Here is a 24,402-nt window from a genome sequence, read left to right as displayed (position 1 = left end):
AGCATAAGTAGTTGCGTTTTTACAATCCTTCCAGCGACAGATATTTGAACACCAAAGATGAAACGACAGATAATGTAAACAACACACACAGGCATGTATTCTTTATCCTCTTCATAAAATGACTACTGGACTGTGAACTACAAAAACCTACTGAGCAGTTGTAGAAGTCTATTGTTCTTCATTTGTGTCTACATGACTGTGTGTCACGAAACTAATTGAACACGTACAGTGCCGCAAAGCATCATTATAAGTACGTACTTTTTTTTTAATTCCAGAAGGAGGGAATATTTTGTAATCATCTATTGTCGCAACCCTGCTACCGTGCACGTGGATTCTTAGTACAGTAAATGGATGTAAATACAGTCCATAAAGTGTGGCTTGTACAGGGTGCATATATTGTACATATGTTGGTGTGTATATACATTTCTAGGTAACAGCTTTCACAGCGATCAGTATTGAGAAATTTCACAACTGCCGGACTACTTTTTTTATTTATTTTTTTTTTTTTTATGGATTTGACGTTCTCGCTTGCTGAATGTAACGATCATATTTCTTGTTTATTCGAGGCGCCTAACTCTCAAGCCCACGACGTGCTGGTTGTGACAATCAACCGATCGACGTTTTCAATGGCAACGCTTTGCCTCTGCTGCCATTAAACATAATTCATGTTAATTAATGTTATGATTTGCGCCTTGTTGTTTCGTCCTGCGTCGCATCGTAACCTGGATGTCATTTTAAGTTTCTTACGGAATATTCTCCTCCAATCCTAAGTGGCCCAGAAGGGCTGTAAGCGCCGAGCAGGTACATTTTTCACGTTTCTCTTAACGCCGTCGACACGTTAACAGTATTTCCCTTTTATTCCCATTCATAAACACTGATTGCTTGCGTTATATGTCTCCCAAGGCGCATGGCTATGGATTGCGAAGACAGATATAGAGCACCCATGAGTGACCAGAATAATTACATGGATTCCAGCCGGAAAATGTCGGCGATTAAATTAGCATGCCGAACACATGCGAGGTTAAAGAAATAATTTAAGTGAAGCCAAGTGAAAAGAACCCCGTTGTGTTTTACTGTCTGTTTGGACTGGGGAGGCCTTTTTTTTTTTTTTTTTTCCGAATGCATAAGTCAGGAAGCTCGTTTAGTTTGGGGAATTAGAAAATTTGGCAGATTTGGACAGATTTCGACCTCGATGCACACCACACTTCCTGCAAAGCTGGCAACGTTGGCAACTTTTTTTCATTTTTGTATTTCTGCGTGAACGTGAACAATGGCCGCCATCTGCAGTGTTTAAAACGAAGGCGCGCTTGTTGAAAAACACTCCAAATGCAGAGATGCGGCATAACACGGAGGGGAGACTGAGTGCAGACGTAATCAAAGCACTTTGACACGGCAACATAATCGTTCAATTGCGGCTATCATGACCTGTCGGCGTGTGCTTTATTGCCGCGCCAACGTCTTAGACTAGCTGTCATCCTGCTTTCATCAGCGCCGACAAGGCGCATGCATTCTATCGTGTTCGGCAGATATCATCACTGAATATCACACAACATTTGCGTACACGTGCCGATCGACAAATGCATTAAAAGTAATTGCATTCAAAAGCAGTTGCGTTTCACACGCACCCCGTTACACGAACATAATCATGAGGAAGCGTGAAATATTAGTTTGGTTTGGGTTCATTGACCTCAAGAGGGGGGAATATATTGTAAAATGAACTAATGTGAACCCAGTAGAGAGAGTGAGGTCATTTTGACCTTGGTTGTGTAAATTAGGTCTGGGCAATTAATCGAAATGTAATCGGGATTTCGATTTTGGCTTGTCACGATCATGGAAACATTGTAATCAATGAAAACACATCAAACAGCATCTGAAAGCTGAATTATTATTTTTATTATACATTTGCCTATTTTTTGAATGAATAATAATTAAGTTTTGGCGGGCTTGTTAACAACATTCTTTATGGCGTGCCGAATTGATAAAACATTATGATTTTTACTTTACAATGACTTGAAAATATAACAATCAATTGTTCATTTTTCCTCTGGTAGCAGCGAATGGCTTGGAAATGTAAAGAATGAAGCTCAGACTTGTCACGGGCTGACATTAAGACTCCGGTCTGTGATACATGAAATTGTCTTTTTTTTTTTTCTTTTTTTAACTGCTTAAAAAAAACCGAAGGCAGTCGACATGCTCGCTGTCTGTCGGATCCTGTCGAAACTCCCACACTCATCAACACATCGTTTTCTAGGTGAAGCTGTTCTTTCCTGCTCCTGTCAGGGACGTGCTGTTCAAATCTTTTCTTAGAACCTGGCCTGAAGTGTAATTTTTTTTTTTTTTTATGTCCTCAGTTCAGAGAGCACATAAGGTCTGAGAGAAGAGCCAGTTAAAGTACAAGATGACTTGTAATGGAACTGTAAGCCATGACTAATACCCACACAGGGCTGCAGAACTTTTAAAAGCCTTTCAGTAATAATGTGAAATAGCTGGATTGGTCAGAAGGGCACAGATATTAGCCATGCACATGTGAACCTAAGCGACAGATTACACCTACAAGCGGGAGGAAGTAGAGGGGTGGGCCGGTCAAACACGCCCCCGAAAACATTAGCTTCAAAGAAAATATCTTAACTTGGCGCAGTCTGACAAAGGTTTCAAATTATGGGGATTTTCAAAGGTGGGAACTTTCCATGGGAATTGACTGAAATGTATGGAAATAAATGAGAATAAACCTGCACTCTAAAAAAAGTTGGTCATTTTGACCCAACTTTCTTGGTTGTTTTTGCAGAAAACAACCCAAAAATGAGTCGTTTTTTTTACTACACTAAAAATGGGTAGGTTTTTTTTTTTACAAAACAACCCCCCAAAAATGGGCTGTTTTGTACAAAACAATGCAAGAAAGTGGGTCAAATTGACCCAATTTGTGTACCGGTCCATTTTTTACCCAAAATTGTGTTATTTTTAACCTTAGTGTTTTTAGAGTGTTGAATTTACAAAATTGAAGGTTGGCTCTTAAATACAATACAATACAATTTTATTTATATAGCGCATTTCATATGGGAAATAAATGAGAATAAACCTGGAATTTACTAAATTGAAGGTTGGCTCTTAAAGTGGAACTTAAATGTCGTTGATGAAAATATAGTTTAGCATACCGGTAATCATTCAACTAATCCGTTTTCATGGAAAGACCGCCGTGCTTTGAGTTACAAGTTGCCCCAACGACAGCTGGTTCTAATCACTTAGAATAGTTCTTTTTTTTCCTCCTCGCTCAGCTGTCACAGTGATGTGAGGCCAATCACATTTGAGAACGAGGTGCCTTAAGCGGCCTCACCAACGGCTGAGATGACGTCAAAGCGCTACTTCTCAAATTGAACCAGTTTTCGATACCCGTTAAAGTGAAAGAAAAGGGGGCACAATTCAAGTGCTGTAATTCCGTGTGTGCGCAAATTATATTCAAATATTCATGCTTAAATATGACACCTCTCTATTAAATGATTTTTTTATTAATTACTACAATCACCGTAGTTTCCAATTTGGAATTTTTGAAAATTAGGACATGCGGTACCTCTCACATACCTGCAATGGCACTGCACAGTTTAAAAAAAAAAAAAAATGTCTGCTGGAGAGTAAATATTTGACTTACCCAAGCCACTGCCATGATGCCCAGAGCAAACAAGCTGGGTCCCAGCAGGTTCCACAGACCGTGACGGTCCAGTTGCAAAGCCATGGACAGGGACATGGCCCCCAGCAAATACAGCACCTTGCGAGGCGGAGGGGACAACAACAATCACATGCATCAATGTCGGGTCGCCCTAAACGCTCCAACCACAGAGGACCGAAGGGTTCTCCATTTTTTTTTTTGTGTAAAATAGGGTGCACTAAAGAGACCATAATAGTGGGGGGGGAATGAGATCAAATAAACTTTGTCTGCAGCCATTCGGTAGCACGCTAAAAAATGCCCACTGGGTTCAACTGATCAGTGAGAAAGCATAGATTGTGAGGTCGGTGGTGTTTTGTCAGACGGAATAATCAGACAGGAGCATTTGGGGGACCATCAGTGGGTGTGCATTTTTCCGTCGGATGCAAATGTTAGCATCCCAGGTGAAAATCATTTTTATGGCCAACTAAGATTGCAATTCTTCCCCCTTCCCTTGCAAATGTGATTTCTTATGCGATGACTTTTTCAAGGTACTCTTCTGATGTTTTTTTTTTGTTGGTTTTTTTTTGGGACAAACAAAAGCAAACAAAAAATCTGTATTACAAGTACGTTTAAGTATTCACTCCGACAACTTCTGCCAAACAAGTGCGGCGTAAACATACATTTGTAAATCACAAGTTAGAAAATTCCAAACAAATCTGTGGCTTCATCACTTCAACTTTTCATGTTACATGAAACTATCAGAGCTGGGCATTTGACTAAAAATGTGCGGTCGGTTTATCGCCAACCGCCTAAAGCCAGGGTACCCTTCCGCCGTCCGTCTATCAGCCTTTTCATCCAGGCTGGACAAAATAGTAACCGCCTATAGGCCGGTCCGCCTAGGACTTTAAACGGGCTTCCGTTTGCATTTCCGACTACCCCCACTGGGTGGTATTTGAAACGAAAGACTGACTCACTGCGGCATGGAAGCCCGCACCGCAGCCGGACTCAATGTGTCTCCTTTTAGCACCTTCCAGGACCTTTTTGGAGCTTTATGTACTTGGATTACTGGAGCAATTCGAAAGGTAATGCGTCATTTACGCACACCGACGTATCCCAAGCACAAAAATGCTGTGTGCATAGAGTCCATTAATTGTTCAGCCTTATTCGGAGTCATACATTCTTTATCCTGTGTGTAGAATGACTAACATTAGTGCCTTGTTGATAAACTGAGAAGTCATGTGACGCCTCATTGAACAGTATGGCTGTCTTAGCAAAATGGCCACTCAACCGATGCAGTGCAACAACAACTGTTTCATTGTTTTTACTTGAATTCTTTTTATTACTGCATGCTTGTATGAAGTGCTATTTTTCCTCACATTCCAGCGTTGCATTCATCGATGAATTAATTAATGGCATTTCCGTTCAGTTCAAGATGATTTGCGATATTTTACATTACAAGCATGTTCAGGGAACAAATTCAATTTGTATCTCAAGGCAGCATTGTTTCTAAAGTGCAACTCTTAACAAATACATGAAGCGAGCCTCCTCTCCGGCGAGCGGCCCATCACAACGACGAAAACAAAGCACGGAATGGAGGACGTGAAGCGAGGTCTATAAATAACCAGCTTAAGTTTTCGTTTTCTTTTTTTTTTGTCAAGCTCACAATTTGACACAAAGCCACAAGCACGTAAGGGAAAGATAAAGCGCGAGTGGAGCGAGAGGGAAAATCGATAAGATATGCCACACACGCCCGGCCGGCCGGCCGGCGTCTGCGTTGTGTCTGCTGAGGGAACGTGAGGAGACATTTGGTGGTTTTTCAAGCAGGGAAGGGATGACCCGCCCGCAGGAGAACATGACTAATTGGAATAGACGAGGGAGGGGGGGGAACGGCGTCGCGCGGCAGCAGTCATCAGTCATGCCGCAGCGCGGGGTCACGCAGTCGCAGCGGCGCAACACGCACGTACCGCGTGTACTGTATTCAAGCGCGGACGCGTGACCGCTCGCTGGCAGCCCGGGCACCTTAATGAATCATTATCTGTCATCGTGATGGACGAGCTTGTGAGGATTCAAGTGGGAGGATTATTTTTATCCGTCACGGACACAATGCAACACTGCTCGCACGCTCCCTTTGTGCTGATGACCATGTTTTGGATGAATCCGCCTTCCGGTGTCGATTCAAGTACAGTGGCGCTCGGTTAAGTGCAGACGTCTGCCAAGATGTCATTGTTAACTGTGGACCAGCCAATGTGGAGGGTTTTTTTTTTTTTTTTTTTTTCAAAAATTTCTGAATAAAATTCTGATAACTAATTAATCGGTCCATTGATTCAAAGCAAATATTTTTCAGGGGAACTAAACCCAAGCAGGGGCGGAGCTAGAAGGTGGCTAATGGGTGGGCCTGGAAAAATCAGGGTGGGCCTGAATATTTCTGTCACTGAGCACGAGCCTCCTTTTCCGACACATCGTACATTCAAATAAAATGGCAAAGTGAATAATATGAAGTTCAGATCTTTAGACAGACACAATTACACAATTCTTGATAATTGAATAAAAAACACAACGATACACGAATTCAAAGATAATTGAATAATAATTTAATAAAAATGTAAAAGTATATATTTTTTCATGAATTTCACTGTCTGTCAATTTGGGTGGGGCTGTGCACATCCAGGCCCATCCATGGCTCCGCCCCTGAACCCAAGATGTCAAAACTTGCTTGTTTTAAATGTGGACATCTTTATCAGCTGCTTCTAATTAAATCTACAAAGTATTTATTCTAAAAAAAAATTTTTTTTAAATTGTTATAAATATCCCTTCAACTCGCTTGTGGGGGCTACAATTTTTAGGTCTTTATAAAATGATAGCCACTTTAATAGGTAGAAAGAATATGCGGGGGGGGGAATTGTCATAGATAAATCTCATGAATTTCATAATTTTCTGTCATAATTAGCTTCTTGCTAATTGCCCTGCTATCGTCTTCTTTTGTCTGATCTTGTCTGTTTGAAACCTTTCAATACAGAGTGTTACATTTTCAGCGATGTCTTTGAGCAGGATTACAAAAAAGAACTACAATGAGCCTATTGTTCACAAAAACTAACAAAATGACTACAACTAAAATTGAAAAAAAGTGCAATAAAAACAAAGATGCTTTTTAATGAAACGAAATTAACTGAAAACACATCTTATGTTTCTATAAGTACCACGAAAATGTTCTTCATTTTCATCTTTGCCATTTAATATAATGTCTGAACTTTCAGGGTTCGTTTTAAATGTATTTATTTCAGTATTGCTGTACGTCCATGCAGGAGACGGAAAGAGTCATTTGACAATTATAGTTTCCTTTTTTTCTTATCTTATACGCAACAAACACAAAAAAAAACTAAAACCAAGACTAAAACTAATAAAACAAAGCATCTTGAAAATATATTTATATTTTTTAAATATTTCATTTTCTTTTAAATAAAAAATTCACCAGGTAGCCCAGCTTCTTGCCATATTCTAAACACAAGCATGGCTAAACTGTGAGTGTGAATGACAACCAGTCACGGCCCTAGCCCGTCTCTCGCCCCAATTCTGGGATGGGCTCCATCTCACCTTTGACCTTAATGAGGAAAAGCAGAATAGATGTCTGAAAATCCACTCATCCAAATTAGCTTTGTTCAGCCTTTAACGGAGCTCTGAACATGACCACCAGTTGAACAGGTAGCTCCTCCGATGCTGAGCGTCGTTTCTATCGAGTAAAACGCTACCATCAAAAAAAAACATCAAGGACACAACCACAAAAAGAGACTTAAAACACAGTAAAAAAGACGAGCAAGTCTTATGGTGTAATATTTGAGTCGAACTGATTGAAGGCACGTTAACCTCCAGTCAGTCAAGATTAACGGCTCCCTTGAGTCCTTGTGTGAAATTTTGATTATAGTATATATTTACAATCAGTTGCTCTCAGGTCCTTTGCTTGCGCTGCACACGCGCACAAACGCAACAAACACACACCTACGCTGTGTTCACACACACACACACACACGCACACGCGCGGTTGCACTTGCCAGCCCTGACGCGCATTTGATTAGAGGCTACGGACTGCAGCGCTCAGCGAAAAAGGAAAAACTCTAGAGGACAGCAGATGCTCGTACGCCCGCCCTCCCGTTGGTCCCCCGCCTCCTTTCTGTCTCATTTATGAACACACAGACAGAGGGACACACACACACACCATCCTGGCTCACAGCAGGACCACGGTGACCCATGGAGAAGCTGCACCTGTTAGTGTTTGTTCGGCGCACGCTGCCAACAAGCAGACAATCACAAAGGCAAACGTATTGATCTTTATGTTTACGAGACGCAAAAAAAAAAAAAACGAACGGTTTGACTTATCACTGCTCAACGCTCAGCGCTAAAAGAATGAAGTAGAGTCTCAGTCAAGCCACGGTGCCGAACATTTCGTGAGCGCTGCGGGGGAAAACAAGCGTTCATGGTTCAAGCGGTCAACGCGTACCTGTTTAATGATGGACTTCAGCCTCGCCATGGCGATGACTGTGACCCACACTGACATGAGGGAGCCGAGGAAATCACAGAACTGCAGAACGTCATACTCCATGATGCAAAAGACCACGATGCCCGGCTGGTCACATGCATGGTAAAACTGTCGGGAGGCAGACAAAACGCTAGACGTGAGACGGTTGTTGTAATAATGTACAAAATAAGGCTCAAATTGATTGGCTGAAAATACAGGAAAAATCACTTTCTCTTTTTAAAATTTTTGTCGGGGTTTGTGATTTGAAAAACACTTGCGCGCCGGTGGTTTCCGTACTAGCGCTGTATCTGTATTTAATCAAATACATTGAATAACATTTAATAAAGCTTGCACCAGATCGATTCAAATCATTAGCATGACAATGGCGTTTGCCATTGTATGTTAGCAATAAGCTCACTGGGCCTTCCTTTTGGTGTCTGTTTGGTCGTTTTACAAAGTAAATAAACAACGTGAAATTCTCTTTGTTTTATGTTTAGTTTCTCAGTAAACTTCAACTGGGAGTGGCATTAAGCAGCTTGAAGCAACTGCCACCACACAGCGCTTGTATGTCAAGTTTGCACTCCCAAGTCAAAGCAAAAAAAAAAAAAATTGGATGACTCAAACTTAATCCATCATTCCATAAATATCATTTTGACGATCACAGTTTATAGTAAACGAAAACCTCTAATCCACCATTTCAACAAATATTGTCCATAGGTGCGAATGTCTATGTGTGCTCTGCAACGGGCTGCAGACTAGTCCAGGGTGTATCCCACCGCCCGCCCAGTCAGCTGGGCTGGCGCCCAACTCAGCGGCAAGCCTCGCGAGGATAATCTGTACAGAAAATGGATGGATGGCGCACCCCAAACTACTACATGTTTTATTCATCATTCTATCAGCCTCAATTCTAAACTAGTCTACCTTTTGATATTATTATGGTATGTCAAAGCACGCCCGATTTAGAGTTGAAAAAAATCTCCGAGGTGAGACCGATAAAGCAGTTCACTTCAAATGTCAGACAGGTTTGCTGCGCGTTCCTTGTCAGCGCCCTGCCCGACAGGCCTTTCCGTCAAACCTCAAGGGGTCTTTTGTCCTTTCTTGAAACAAGCGGAATGACACAGAGGCAAAAGAGCCGCTTGATTGTCAGTAGCTACTCACGGTGGAGAAAAACATGGTGAAGATGTAGACCGAGGCCTCGAGCAGGTAGTGGCTGCGCACGGCGATGACCACAGGCGGGACAAACATGAGGTTACTGAGACACAGCAGCAGGGTGGAGAGGAGCTGGAAGCTGTACGAGTAGGCCTCGGAATTGTCGGTGCATCCCCAGCCTTCCCAGCCTGACGTGCAGAGGGAGGGAAAAAAAAAAACAGGGTTATGATAGTTTGGGATTTTTCAATATTGTTAATTCTTGTGTTGATTTGATTTTTTTTTTTTTTTATTCAGTTAGTTTTAATTCGTTTTTAGAGCAAGTTTGTTAGTTTTAGTTTTCTTGGGGGGGGAAAGGCTTCGTTTTAGTTTAGTTTTTAGAAGTTTTAGTGTTTGTTTTAGTTTTTTTTTTAAACATATGGATGCTGTCCTGTGAAAAACACTTTTGTTCATTTTTTTTAAAATGTGTTTAATTTCACATTAATGTGATGTCTGTGATGCAGAAACCCCATGCACGTAAAAATAATATTTTTTAAATTCGACATGAGTGTTCTTCACAGGACAGCGACGATATGGAGTATTTGTGGAATGCAAGATATTTATTGAAAAAAAAACCTCACACAAGTATTGTGTAATAAAGTAAACTACAATTCTCAAATAACTGATCTTCTTCTGTAGCTACCGATGTACAGTAATACCAAAATAAATACATTTAAATTTAGACCGGAAAGCTGATTAATTGATAAATATGAAAGCCAAGGCTATAATTATAGTTAGTTTTACAAACGTAAGATGTAGTTTCACTTAGTTTTCTTTTTCTTTAAAGCATTTTCGTTTTTATTTAATTTTGGAAATGTTTTTTTTCAATTTGAGTTTTTGTTATTTCATTAATTTTCATTAACTCTAGTAACCTTGGCCTACACACAACCAGAAGGCTTTTTGTTGTTAAGTTGACTGAAGACAACTCCATAGTGTCACAATCTTTCCCTTGTACGCTTAAAATTAAAACTGCTCTGTCAAATGTAACCCAAATCACTAACCCAGTGCTGGGTCAAAATGAAAACGAGCCAATTGTGGGTTATTTATACTCCGTGCCATTGGGTGAAGGATTTGACCCAGCACATCGGGTCAAGAAAATCTACCCATACTGATGAGCTACCGAGAAAAGGGTTACCAGGTTATCAGTACAAGTTGTGGTTAACAATAATACACATTTTATTACCAACCACATAAAAAAAAAAGGAGCAACTCTCCCCAACAACAGCACGTCAATCACATGATACGTTTACACACTTTTCACACCAGATGCCCTTCCTATTGCAACTAACACTCTAAAAACATTTGGGTAAAAATAAGCCACATTGGGTCAAAAAGGCACCAACACAAATTTTGGAGTTATTCATTTAAAAGTTGAGTCAAATGGAAAAAAAAGTGATACAACTTTTGGGGTGATTTACATTTTTAACCCAACTGTTTTTTTTACAGTGAACCCATTTTACATTTCCATATTCATTTTGGGTGGGCCATCCAGCCCAAGCCTTGATCAGGATTTCAACCCCTTATCCTCTTGGCTAAAGTGAGCAAAAATCGACTTCAACTTCAGTACACAACAAAATAAAAGACGGAGACGCTCTTCAGCCCAGCCAAATCCAATCTTCCACCCAATCTGCTGAATCACAATAATTAACCCAACCTTGAGTAAAAGTAAGCCCATCTGATAAAAAAAATCCACAGCTATCCAGCGAGAGGGTTAGGAAAACCACCCAGTGTTTTAGTGTGTAGCATGGCTCGTAAATTGAATAAACTATTCACTCATCAAGACATCCTTGTAAACAACACATCGTTTCTGTGGAAAAAATATGCAAAAGAAGGTATTTGGGAAGTTGTTTATCCGGCACAGTAGAGCCTCCTGGTGAGATCGCCTCTGCGCAACATGAATTGGATCCCGATCAAGAGGCAAATTGGATAAGACATCGTGAATTAAATATTTGCGAGTGCGGCTGAATGGAGAATTTGAGAGCACGGGCACGAGCTGAGAGGCATATAAGCAACGACGATGAATTTACCGCCGCTGATAACGCGGCAATCAAAGGAGGATTTCGGGAAGAATCCTCAAAGGACAAGCTTTGTTTAGCTTTATAAGCGCCTACTTTATTAAAGAGCTGCTCTTAATTAAGCGCCTTTTTTATTGTACTTTCCAAATTGCTCGAATCATAAGATTAGCATCAGCCTCTGTATGACCTAAACCGATAAATTTCATCAGCGGATTGTCAAATCAGTTGTGAAAAACAACCTCTGCACTTTCCTTCCCTATCAGCTGCATGATGTATTTTCTGATAAGAAAATCAAATAAAGTAGACGATACATTGCCCTGCTGAAACTTGAATATTTGATGAAAAAAAGGCTTTTGGCACACTGATATTTTGCTTCGTGTTAATAATGGCTGAATAATAACAAGCAATTCTTTTATTGACGTGGATAAAAGAAAGTGTCTTTCATTTATTCTTTGGTGAATGTGATAATATCAGCTAAACAAGGCATGGATTGATTGAAGTGGAAAAAAAAAAAATCAAAGCGTTTATAAAAAAAAAAAGGAGTGAAATTTTAAAGCAATTCACATAATGCAATACAAATTAGCTCCTTACCTGCTTTGCATTCACATGCGGCATAAAGGTAGTTGTTGGTGCGAAGTAGCTTGCACTGTCCGTACGTGCCGCAGTCATTGATGCACGGCGTCAGGTAGGCGCGCATGTACACCTCTGCAGTGATGTTGGGGCACGCCTCAAAACTGCAACATACAAGAATATGGAGATTGAGATTTTTACCAGCATCAGCCATGTGGAAAAGAGGTTTATTATAGTTGTCCCCTGATTCAACTCAGCCAGAAAAATACATTCTGTAAACCAAAAGCTTTGAATTTGGACAGTGTTCATGGATTTCCAAAGTTAATAAATATTTTAGTGGCGCATTAGCATAGCACGTGACTGCTTTAGTTTCAAGTTGAATGCGTCCTTCTGCCCGGGAAACCTCTTCCTTGCTATGTTTCTTCTTTGTACTTGTTCGGTCACGTTTGATCACGCGAGATGGTGGTTAATGTGTTAGCATTAGCAGTAAGCTAGCACACTGAAAGGCTAAGCTGTGTAGTGGTTTTAAATACAAAATGTGCTTTCCCCCCTCCTACTTTTATGTTTAGTTTGACAGTAAAGTGGCAATAAACAGCTTGCAAGCTTTTTTTTTTTTTTTTTAATTGTTCACTACCTGCCAAATTACTGTTTGTAAAGCCGGTGTTGACTTGTGCAGTTTTCATTATTTTAGACGACAGTATTCTAAGATGCAAGCCTCTCATTTTAAAACATAGACTTTCTTGAAACCTTATCCCTACACTTAATCGTTTGTATAATTAAATGGCTTCTTCAGATGGATGGACATTTCTTCTGATGATATTACCATGGATTAATGTAAAAATATAGTTAAAACCCCAAATAGTCACACTGGGTTTTTTTTCGGGGTTTTTTCGGGGTAAATCATCACATTGAAATGTATTGTTGATTACAACATTCAAGGTTATGCTAGACGTTAGCATGCTAAGATGTTTGACAATCAAATAAGCACAGCATAGCTTTACCATTGTTGTGCCTGAATGATGAGTTTTACACTGGCGGACTTTTTATACTGTACAGTAGTTTATGATGATGTTTATTACTTTTAATCAGGCAGTAAGAAGGTTACAGGGAATGTCATTTGGGGCCTGAGAGCCATTAGCGGTTTTAGCATTGTCATCCTATCGTAAAACTAAAAAGAGAATATATAGAATCATTTTGACGTACTTACATTAATTAGAATAATAATAATAGTAATTACATTTTGTTTTTTCATACAGCGGTCCCTTTTATCCTTATATAACCTCTCTTGCTTCAAGAATTGAATTTTATATGCATATGACCTAAAAATGCTTCAAGTGGAATTATTCATTTTCAAATTGTACAGACTATGATTCTTTTACGCAAACATCATAACAAACTGCCAACTGTTACCACAAAACACAACGAGACAATGAATGTACTCGTAATCATTTTTTAAGACGATCTGTGCACGAGAAATACATTTGGCTGGCATTGTCACTTCACTAATTGCCACATCGTACGATCAATCACGGCCATTGAAACGGCGGGAGCTGACAAATGTCTTCCTTTGCCTTTTCCCTGAATTCATATTAAATTGACGCAGCTGCTCGCCTAGTTATTTTTCACGTTTTATCAATCAACTAAATTGGAGTTATGAAGCAAACCTGTCACTCGCACATGACCTGAATAATTAAGTTCAAGTAAATATGTAAAAATCCCAGATTGCCAAGTGCGTATTTTTCATAGCACAGCTAGGCTCACTCTCACCATCTGTTATTCACACTCAATTGCAGATCCCGAGTGGTTGGAGAAAGGGAAAAAAAAACACTCTTTTCAATTGTGTTCACACTTTTGCACTTTTAAGGCTCAGACCATACAACTCAGTGACTAAAAAGAGAGAGAATTCAGAAACGTGTCTGACAACTTCTTCTATTTTTCCAACATGTACGTATTGAATTTGTTTCAAAGCGCGGCCTTAGATTTTACACTATAAAATAGAGCGTTGTGAGCCAGAGAAAATGTTAGAAAGTGTGGCTCTAATAAGAGCAGGCAGGCGTCATTAATATACTGAATTATTGAACATGGTAAACAATCTATATTTAGATTGCAGTTAGGAGGAATTGAATGTTGTTGTTTTTTTAATTATTGTCATCCGGTAATAGACAACAAATATTGTCTAGTCGTGGTTGCTCGGGGAAGGAAATTGAGACCAAGCCAAAGAACTGATTACATGCTGTTAAATATTCATGAGCATCAGTCAACACCTGGTTCCAAACATTTTGCACTTGTAAATAACGGTCAAGAAGAGGAAGATTCAAAGTCCAGAGTAGGGCTGCCCGATTATCTCCAAAATATGAATCACGATTATTTTGGTAATAATTGAAATCACGATCATTCAAACGATAATTTCTTTTTTGGTACAAAACAAGAAAATATCGTAAAAAAACGTAAAAAATATCAAGACATATACATTTCTTTGAAACACTATAATTATGTAAGTTCCTTTTGAACCAAACAAAATGTATACAATTTTTTATTATAAAATAAAAAAAGAAAGTTGATGAAAACCCACCTCTGTCAGTGCTTAGTCCGTAATTTTTTTTTTTAACTTTCCCATCAGTCCTTATTTGTCAGCATACCAGGTTTTACATATATGTATATGTCACATGCACGACGCAGGAAAAATGTCTGGAATTAAAGACTTGAAAACACTTTTGAGTATGAGCATTTTTACCCGTGTTGTATGGCACATAGAGAGCGCAGACTGAGATACCATGTGCCGGTCTGAGGGTATGGAATCCTGAGTTTGGTGATATTTGTGGAGGTGTTCACGGAGAGGAAAAACCCGGCAACCGATTCTACAACAGAGCAAAAGAAAGAAAATTGTAGCGAACACAGTCAGGCTGTACAAAGAAAGCATTGTTCATTTGAAAAGATCTGCGTGTCTTTTGAAGAGAAAGAGGCACTTTCGCTGAGTCGGACATACCTGATTCACATTTCATTGATGAGTTTTGCCAAAGGAAGAGCGGCATCCCGTGAGTCAGGCAGCCATGCACTGTGACGTTCCTGTCTTTAAGCAACGACTGTAACACACAAGATGTGTAAATGTCTGCAGAACGGACAAACCACGGTCGTAATATAAAAGACAAAAACAAAGAACAGATCCCGCCCTGTGATGTTAAATTGGCCGGGAGAGGCTCCCGGTACTCGCAACCCTAACAAGGACAAGTGGAACGGAAAATGGATGGCAAGAAAACAGATTCCAATCTACTCCTGCCTTAACTTTGCAGTAAATAAACCTGTGGATGTGAGATGAGTCATTTGTTGACAATCACCTTTTAGTAGGAAACGAAAATGCAGCATAGCGTACAGTATCGTAAAGCAGGGACAGTGTTGATGAACGAAATTAGCCGGCAGACACTTTGCCAGGTGCTCCTCGAGTCACCATCTGGCCGAAAATCTCTTGATAGAACGACTCAATCAAACCCAATTTCAAAACACGGCCCATAATGAGTCCTGCACCTCCCTCGATTACGCCTGTGCTTGCCTCCCAAAGCAACCGAGTGCAATCCCCGCTCAGAAAGTTCAAATTGAATTGGAATTTTCGACCAACTTTTGGTGACAGCAACCTGCAAAAGTCGGACTAGCTTCGGGGGGGCCCTTTGTCGTGTAGCGTGTGCGCATTTTCGCGCGCGTGGCCTCGAGGGGGCAACGGCCACATTAACGAGACTCTCTGCGTTGACAGCATCTCTGGTTTAACGTTTTAACGAGAATATAAAGCGACACAGAATGAAATTACACATCAGTAAAAGGGCTCAATTGAAAAGTAGACGAGTGCAGTTTCTTGATCTCAAGGACGGCTCTCGTGAAACATCCAAAAGGAATATGTTAACGCCAAATCACTAGATGGCAACAGTGGCGACTTGAGATACGAGGGACACGACTATTTGTGTCCATCCATGAGCTACAGCGGTGCGAAAACTGAGAAAAGCCGTGAGTCGAAATTGAATAGTAAACAGCTACCGTTCAGCACGCGGTGTAACCTCTCCAAAAGATGAATATCCAAGATGTTGTAAAATTTGTATTCAAGGGCGTGCAAAAGGGTGAGGGGAAAGGGGGCGTGGCCCCGGGGCATCCACCTGAGGGAAGTATTCACATGTTTGAGGCGGTACTTAGTGTAAAAAGTGTAAGACGCATTGTGAGGGATGGGCAACTGCCTGCGTGCTGTTTCTGAGAGAAACAGCCGCCGTTCATTTCCTACTAAGGGCATGCTCCTGCTTTGCTCTATTCTAAACGGCTGTCCGCGTTTGTTGTGTTTGTCATATTTGTCTTCTTTGTTTGTATTCATCAGCGTTTGTAAAATAACATTTTTGTCAACATTCGCCTCAGTAATCCATTTACCGGTGCCGGATCCATTCCGCGAACGGCTGAGCTGCGATTTAATCAGCGTCCTCTGACAGCACTGCGCTTGATAAATGCCAGCTGACGTCGCTCCCCTCTTTTATTTGCTGCGCTACGGTGGCGAGCATGCGCCGCAGAGGCCCGTCAAGTCGACTGATGCAAGAAGGAGGAGGAAGTTGGCTGGATGTGCGGCAAAGAACTAGCCTTGCACATTCCACTACCCAAACTAATTAAAATAAACTTTCATTTGGCTCCTTAATGTACACGCATTCCCGTCGATGTGATTTGCGGGGTGGGGTGGGGGGGGGGGTGGGGTTAATTGGCTTTTGCAAGACTCTCACCAATTTGTGTTGACTCAGTTCAACACCTTCTGCTAAACAAGTTTCTCAAAGAAGGTACATCACTGATTGAAAAATAAATAAATATTGTGATGTACAAAAGCTAATAAGACACAACGTGCCAAGGACTAACTCATTACAGAACACATAAGCCCGACTTCAAGAAAACTTTGAAAATTGGATCTAAAGAGATTAAATGGATAAGTAGGGCGTAAAAAAAAGGCATCTTGCATCTTCTTTCGCAGTCTTTCTTAAAGAGTGACGCAATGCAGACAAGATGTTCTTGCTTTAGTGACTGCAAATCTGCCAGGGTTCCCCAATGGAAGCTCGTGACAAGCAAGTGACACATCATGACTTTGGGATGTGTCTATAAAATAATAAAGCATGACAGACTGTATCCCAAGGCATGTAGAAGCAGCCGGGTTTCATCACGCCGTGACGTCCACAGGTTCAGTTCCATACTAGTGGCTGTTGTGTACACGTGGGAGGGGCTGACGAGCATTTGGGAAGATCGAAAAGCCACAAAAAAGAAAGAAAAAAAAAAGGTAAAACTGGGGTTCGCATTAACGTCTGTCAGTGAGGTGACAGTAATCACCGTCACTCCACGACATCAGTCAATAAGCCATCCAATGAATTATTCAGTCCATTAATCTCATTTCCTGGAGAGGAAGCAGGAGGAAAAGGCGCACGGGCCTGTTTGCTTTCTTGTGGCCGCTTAGATGACATGATCAATTTCAACCGTGCGCGGTCGCTCATTGGAGATGAAAGACGTGTTTGCATATCACACAATGCGGGCGGAACAAAAGGGAAACAGCATCCGGGTAGTATGTCCAGCATGCGTGTGCGGCACCTGTTGTTGTAGTAGTGGTGGTGGGCATTTAGACAAATAGGCATGGCCTTAGTAAATAGAATGTCAATAATAAATGAAACCGGTTTTGCCACAGTTTTGTTCAAAGTTGGTTGGCAGAAACGCAAATGGAAGCCCGTTTAAAATGATAGACGGACCGACCTATAGGCGAATACTATTTGGTCCGTCTTGACAAAAAGGTGGATGGACGGCGGAATGGTACCCAGGCTGCAGGAGATAAACGGACGGGGAAATTTTAGTAAAATGTCTACCACTGGTAATGATTCGCGGAGAGGATAAAGAATATATGCCTGTGAGTATTGTAGGTTGTCTGCTTACTGCTTAAAGAGTTTGAAACTGTGACGCTGATGCGATACCTTAGCTCATCAATGGCGTTTTGCATCGTTTGTTAGCACTAAGCGAAACAGAATTATCTACCGCAAAGCTATGTGGTTGTTTAAAATACATCTGCAATTGTTAGTTTTATCACTAGCCTAATATTAAAGTCAACCCAAACATTTTTTTCAAGAATGTGTTCAATGCAGGCCGACTAGTTGAAACACGGCATTCTGATAAATATTGCGTTTGTGGAATATGAGTTAAGCAGCAAAATCCACCCGTTTTTAGCCGTCTCAGGCGGCGGCCATTTTGTCACTTATGTCGACTGAAAATGAAATCACAAATGCTCAGGGCTGAGATAACAATCAATCGTAGTTCAGCGTCAGAAAGCAGGTGAGCTATGACTGGTCATTACCTGAGCCCTGAGAAACTGTGATGTCATTTTCAGTCGACAGAAGCGACAAAATGGCCGCCCCCTGAGATAGCTAAAACAGGGTGGATTAATTCCTATTCTACAAACGCAATATTCATCATATACAAATGAAAAAAAGAAAACATTTTAGCAAAACACAGTAGTGTTTTGTACAGATATCGTGACAGTAACAACCGGGATCTGCCGTATTCTCGCCGTAAAAGCAGAATGTGTGACACGGCACGGCACTGTCAGCGTATCTCATTAGCATGCGCAAGTGCACCTAATGTTGTGTAAACAGTAAACCTTAAAGCGACTTAAAATTAAAGGCTAAACTGACTTGTGTGCTGTGCACAAAGATATTAAATGGCATCCATCTATCAATCTGCCAAGCAGGGGGCATATTGTGGAGGCTTACATTTGAAGAGAACAGTCAAAGTTTTCAGCTGGGATTGAATGTGTCATCCGCTTGTTATTTCAACACTGACTGACTGCTTTCTATTAAAAGTCCATCTGGCAGCTCCCCAGCTTGTGTCTCCCCGCAGACCTCCAGAGTCACCGCAGGTGCATTGTTAATGCCATTACCAGCTGAAGGACAACTTAACAAAGACATATCCGACTCTGCCTGACACATTCTTTATGCATTTTACCCACTCTGCAGTGTCGGAATTTGAACGTGACACCATTCGTGGCAAACTATTGCAGCTCCCGCAGCATTTAATATGCATACCTGTCAACCCCGGGCTGTGCTGAATCTTACAAAAGTTGTGATTTGCCCGTACATTTCTGTATATAATCCTACACAGTATCTATACATATAATCTTACATAGTATTTATCGCTCAGTGGGAGAGGTGGGGGAAACGGAACGGACATTTCTATATAGAATCTTACACAGTGTTTATCGCTCAACGGGGGTGGGGGGGCGCTGTGCTCGTGAAAGTCGACCGAAGTTTGCAGTCGGAATCGCTAACGGACGCTCCGGATTAGAGCCGAAATGGGCAAGATGAGATCGTCTAACAAAAAACGAGTTTTTAATTTTTTTTTTTTTCCCCCGTACAAAAATGGTTACACGGCGCACACAATTTGAAATGATCAAAAAAGGTATAAAATACGGGGAAAACGTATAAGTTGACAGGTATGATAACGCGCACTCAAGTATTTAACACTTTGACCTAGCTTTGGGCATGGTCATCAATTTATCATTAAGAACGATATCAATTGTGTGGAATGACTCCAACATGCACGGGAGGCAAACTCAATGTAATGTTCCTTGTCACGTGGATGGGAGCAAACATTTTTAATGGATGCGAAACGCCAAATGTGAAATCAAGATGCTACACGACATTGACTACGTGACATTACATCTCGGAGGATGTCATAGAATTTCACACAAATTGGTGTCAACGGTGTAAAAAAAATGAAACCTCCACATGTGAGGACAGGTGACTCTGTGGCACAATGGACAGAGCGTTTCACTTCGAGATGAGCAACGTTGTAGCAATTCAAAGGTTGTGGGTTCGGGTCCCACCAGAGTTGATCTTTTGGTTTGGTCAGTTAATGCAGAAGTAATGCTATTTGTTAAAGGGAGGTTAATTCATGCACTAAAGCCATAATTATACTTGGGCGCAACAATAATGTGAATTTAATTTGTCAGTTAATGAACGCAATTACATGTTCTTAATCTTTTTAAAGATGGACACTTGGGGCTGTTGACTAGTCGACTAGGTCTGAAAAAGTTAAGAGACCAGTGTAAAATTATATTTTTTTCTGATTTTGCTAGTTATAGGTACATTATATCTTAGAGGGAAATGAATCTTATAGTTATCGTCTACTACTGACAAATCAACTTCCAAATTCCAAATACACATTTTGTCATGTATTTGTAGAAAAGGAAAACTCCCAAAAACTCCCAAAAGAGGTCTTTCTATATCCAAATTCTGCTTGATGTTGTTTTGCGTTAATTCTGAGTTTGAGATGTCTCTTATCAGTAAATACAAATCATTGTAGCATATGCTACTCCTGCAATTTTTTTTTAATTCCTGAAAAAATATGAATGGTGTCATCAGCAAATATTCAACGTTGAATTGACTTTCATCATGAGTGGCGACCTCAAAACAAACTCAAGTCATGCATCCCCGAATGAACACTTAAGTCTGTGTAGTGATGTTATTGAATTAATTTTATACTCCAGTGGTTCTCAAACTTTTTAATTTGTACTGAACGATTTCCTCAAAGGTATCTAAGTACTCTTAAATCTCTCCCTAAAAGTTACCTAAATACAGTGGATAGGGACCAGGCCCTCCTGCGAATAGCAAAAATACGTGTGTGATTGACAGCCATTGAAATATTGAAAAATAGGGGGCGGGGGAGGGATCCATGAATGGTGAATCTGTGGGTGCCGAAATGCAAGTTTGCGGGGTTCCACTGATATCTTAAATTTATGAAACGCTCCCTAAAAGTTACGTAAATACTCTGAAATCTACTAAATACCCTTTAAAAGTTACCAAAATACTCTTAAATTTACTGACTAATTCGATAGTTTGTAATTTAATTTGCCACACTTTGAGAATCAATTGAAGCAATTGAATTAATCTAATTTCGTTACTGTTGTTGTTATTATTGGCAGATTTTCCCAAATGGGGGCAAATGTCCGTTTTTATTTAGCTCACCGATTGTCACCATAAAATGCTCTCAGTTTCAAAATTGTAATACATTTCCTATCCATTTTCATCATTTTGTTATTCCAGTTGTAAAAGTGTACGATTCATAATAAACTATAAGAAAGAATACAAGGATAGTCTTGACAATCATTTTTTTTCTCCCCCCCAATGTGTTTTCATATAAAATCCCCACAGTAGCCGAGGCGAAGAACTCACCATGTTGAGTTTGAGCTCCATGTTGAGAACGCCGCCGCTGTCTAGTACGGGCATGAGGTTGATGGCGAACACGGCCGCTCTGTCCGGCGGAATGGAAATATTTGGACCAAAGAAGACGTAGAAGTGCACCGAGAAGGTGTCCAGCTCGTTCCGAAGCGTCGGGCGAATGGGCCAACACTTGTTGGCGTCGGTGGGGGGAGGCAGATAAATGACGCTGTCCCCCGAGGCGTGCAGGTGAGTGGTGTTGTACCACGGGCCTCCCGGGGTCGCCGCCGAGAGGCTGTCAGACAAGGAGAGCGCCATCGCTGTGCCGAACGACTGCGGCATGTTCATGGATGAGCCGGCTGGGGACTGCTCCTTGGATGCATTGGACTTGGTGCAGTCTAGATCGGACGGAAGAAAAAAAGATAGAAGCCAATCAAACACCTGACAAATTATTTGCTTTAGATAATCTGCTTCCAGAATGCTGTCGGGGGGGCCTTTGAGCATGTCACGCCACAATCCATTTGTCATGCGTACAGTGCTCTATAACGTTGCATCTGATAAAATCGTAGAGTCATGACATCATGAAAATACGATGTAAAGATTTAAACGTTTTTCACACTGTATCAGTTGAATGGCCACCGAACGCCTCTTTCTGGTACGCCTGCTTTGGCCACCTGGGGGCAGTATAGGACGGACATTGACAGCCATTGACACACGTTGAAACTCCTCTCAGCTCGTCAGTACATCATTAATATTAGTCGTTCTTCGCAGAGGACAAAGAATATAAGACGGAGTACTGTTATATTTTTTGTCTATGTTTGTGTACAAGCCATTGCTTAAAGGGTGATAGCACGACAATGTAGATGCTATTTAGCGTTCGCCGCGGTATATATTTGTTTGTTTTCATTTATAGTGTGCATTTATAACAGCATGATTCAATGAAATATTAAGAATTGGACAGTTTGTGCATCAAAATTGAATGCTGCAAACCAATTCATTGTGCTGCTCCTTGTGGTGTGCCGGCCTTGGTCACCAGGAGGCAGTGTAATACAGTCATGCAGACACAAATGAAGAAGAATATTGTGAGAAACACTTATGTCCATTTTTTTTTTCATTTTCCTTATTTTTATGTGAATGGCGTTTCTGTGTTACAGACATCGCATTAACGTGAAAATTCCCCCAAATTCCAGAATTGGACATATGTGTTTTTCCACAGGGACAGCGACGATATAGTTCTTCTACTATTGTAACTGACTCTGTAAGATGCTGCAATATTAGTCAATTTTCGTACAGGATAAACAATATATGTCTGTGAGTATTGTTACATTATCTCTCTACATGTGTTACTCCACTGTTTGTGTTCGAATATCCCCTGCTTCTAAAACCCGACTATCAATGTTAACAGTTAGCATGTCAATGCCATTTTGCATTGTTTGTTAGCTTTAAGCAATGAGGACTTTTTCTAAGGCAAAGCTTTGTGGTTGTTTTGAATACAAAAAGTTAGGTGAGGCATTAAACAGCTTGGAGCCTCTTTTTGTCGAATTGTTGAATATTTGCCAAACTTCTGCTTATTGTGAAGTGAGTTGAATTGAGTTCACTGTCACCATACGGCACTCGACTCCTTTGCACTGGCAAAGGAGTCGAATGACGGCTAGTATCTCGAAAAATAAGTCAGGGCTCTCGAATTTCAAGTCACCACTTTTTTTTTTTTCATAGTTAAGTCAGGAGGTTTGTTTCTGTTTTGAAACTTCCTGAGAGTTACATGCAGTTTACTTGAGGCATCATGGTGGGCGGGAGGGTGAAGGCGGGGGTGGTAATCCATAGCAAGTCCTACATAAAAAGGCAATAACAGCCTGGGTTATTGTACTTGCGGTATTAAGGCGCGCTTCGCAGAAAGAGTCGTTTGCAGATCATCCCCTTCGGCTGGCTTCTATTATGTAAACAGGAAGCTTTTTAATGAGACAGAGATTCACAGTAATTGCGAGCAGTGTGCTTTCACCGAGCACAACGCGCCCCGCTGCAAAAACGGTCGTGGATGGCAACAATCAAACAGCAGCCGTTTCCCGGAGGAAAAAAAAAAATGGCAGAGGTTGTCGAAGCCTTGCCTGCTTTGAACAAATGTTGTCTATGCAATGGGTTTAAGTCGTTTGTTCAGACTGCTAAAACGGACATAAAACACTTCAATGCGACATATTTTAGGCTTTGGTAATTATAACTTTATAACCCAAAACCACTTCGTCTATGTGTATATGTGAGCGGGTGGAACAGGACCGGGGGTTGCGTAAAAAACTCCATACCATTCATAATCCAAAGATTTGGCTCACACATCAACAATGCAATCAAATAGACTCTCTTCACTGTCAAATTCTCTACTGGGGCTACAACCTGCGTGAAATATGCTGCAAAAGCAACAATAATAAATAATAAAGAGCAACCTACTTTCACTACTTCCTGGTAGGAAAGTCTAAGAGCTCCAACAACACGCTGGCTGCTCCTGAAGGGTTCTTCAATTTAAGCCCACGAAAGGTCAAGTAAGATCAGGCTGGTCCAGCAGGGAAAAGACATACTGTGAATAATTAGTGCCTGCGTTGCCATGGTGACAAGGTGCACTGTAGTACAATGTCAAATAGAGGGAGGGAAGCGGACTTCACGCAGATTTCTCAGCCGGCCAAACACCCCCGCAGGGCTGAGAACGCGCAACTGCTCTGCTCTTTGCAAGCTTAAAAACAACATGTAGCACTTAAGCAAGGAACCAACTATAATAGTACTACACAAAGACCCCCTTTTTTGGGCTGCACCATTCATGAACCAGCCCCTAATGGGCCTACTGGGTCTAGACACTTATTGAAGTTTGGTTGGGAAAACTGAAAGCAAAAGCAAAAAAAAAAAAGAAAAAAAAGCTATACTTTTTTTTGTCACACTGTTTACAATACACCAGTGTCTACTTTGTCATATACTGCAGTTGTGACCCAAAAGGTTTGCCGAAACAAAAAAGAGCAGCATTTGGAAACAGTGAGGATGATAAATCATAAACACTACTTGTGCTGATAATAGTCACAAAATTCAAATGCATTTTTGCCCTAATGCTTACTTTATTTTGCTCTATGACTCGCTGCACTTACAACAATTTGTGTATGGGGGGGGAGTGGCCTCAACAGTATTTGAATTTGGAATTTGTGTTGTGAGACGTTTTAAGTTTATCTTACTATAACACAAATGCATAAATAGCAAAATAGAAGAAACTCATCATTTTAGCAGTGGTCTTCTTTCCAGAGATAAAGT

The 24,402-nt window shown here is 40.9% G+C and overlaps 1 protein-coding gene across 1 annotated transcript in view; it reads right to left on the bottom strand.

Moving 5' to 3' along the window:
• Positions 1 to 24,402, bottom strand: part of tmem8b (transmembrane protein 8B) — a 44,070-nt gene that overhangs the window by 3,552 nt on the left and 16,116 nt on the right. The window contains exons 6-12 of the mRNA XM_086031401.1: positions 21,136 to 21,518; positions 14,907 to 15,003; positions 14,655 to 14,778; positions 11,942 to 12,084; positions 9,309 to 9,487; positions 8,133 to 8,279; positions 3,644 to 3,760 (exon numbers count right to left, since the gene is read on the bottom strand). Coding sequence (XP_085887527.1) covers positions 3,644 to 3,760; positions 8,133 to 8,279; positions 9,309 to 9,487; positions 11,942 to 12,084; positions 14,655 to 14,778; positions 14,907 to 15,003; positions 21,136 to 21,518 — 1,190 coding nt within the window. The remainder of the gene's footprint in view (positions 1 to 3,643; positions 3,761 to 8,132; positions 8,280 to 9,308; positions 9,488 to 11,941; positions 12,085 to 14,654; positions 14,779 to 14,906; positions 15,004 to 21,135; positions 21,519 to 24,402) is intronic.

Source organism: Filicampus tigris, chromosome 5, assembly GCF_054856515.1.
Source record: "Filicampus tigris isolate MCC_2025a chromosome 5, RoL_Ftig_1.0, whole genome shotgun sequence".
Lineage (NCBI taxonomy): Eukaryota > Metazoa > Chordata > Actinopteri > Syngnathiformes > Syngnathidae > Filicampus > Filicampus tigris.
The sequence above is the reverse complement of the archived record's forward strand: the minus strand, read 5'-3'. Positions and strand labels throughout refer to the sequence as shown.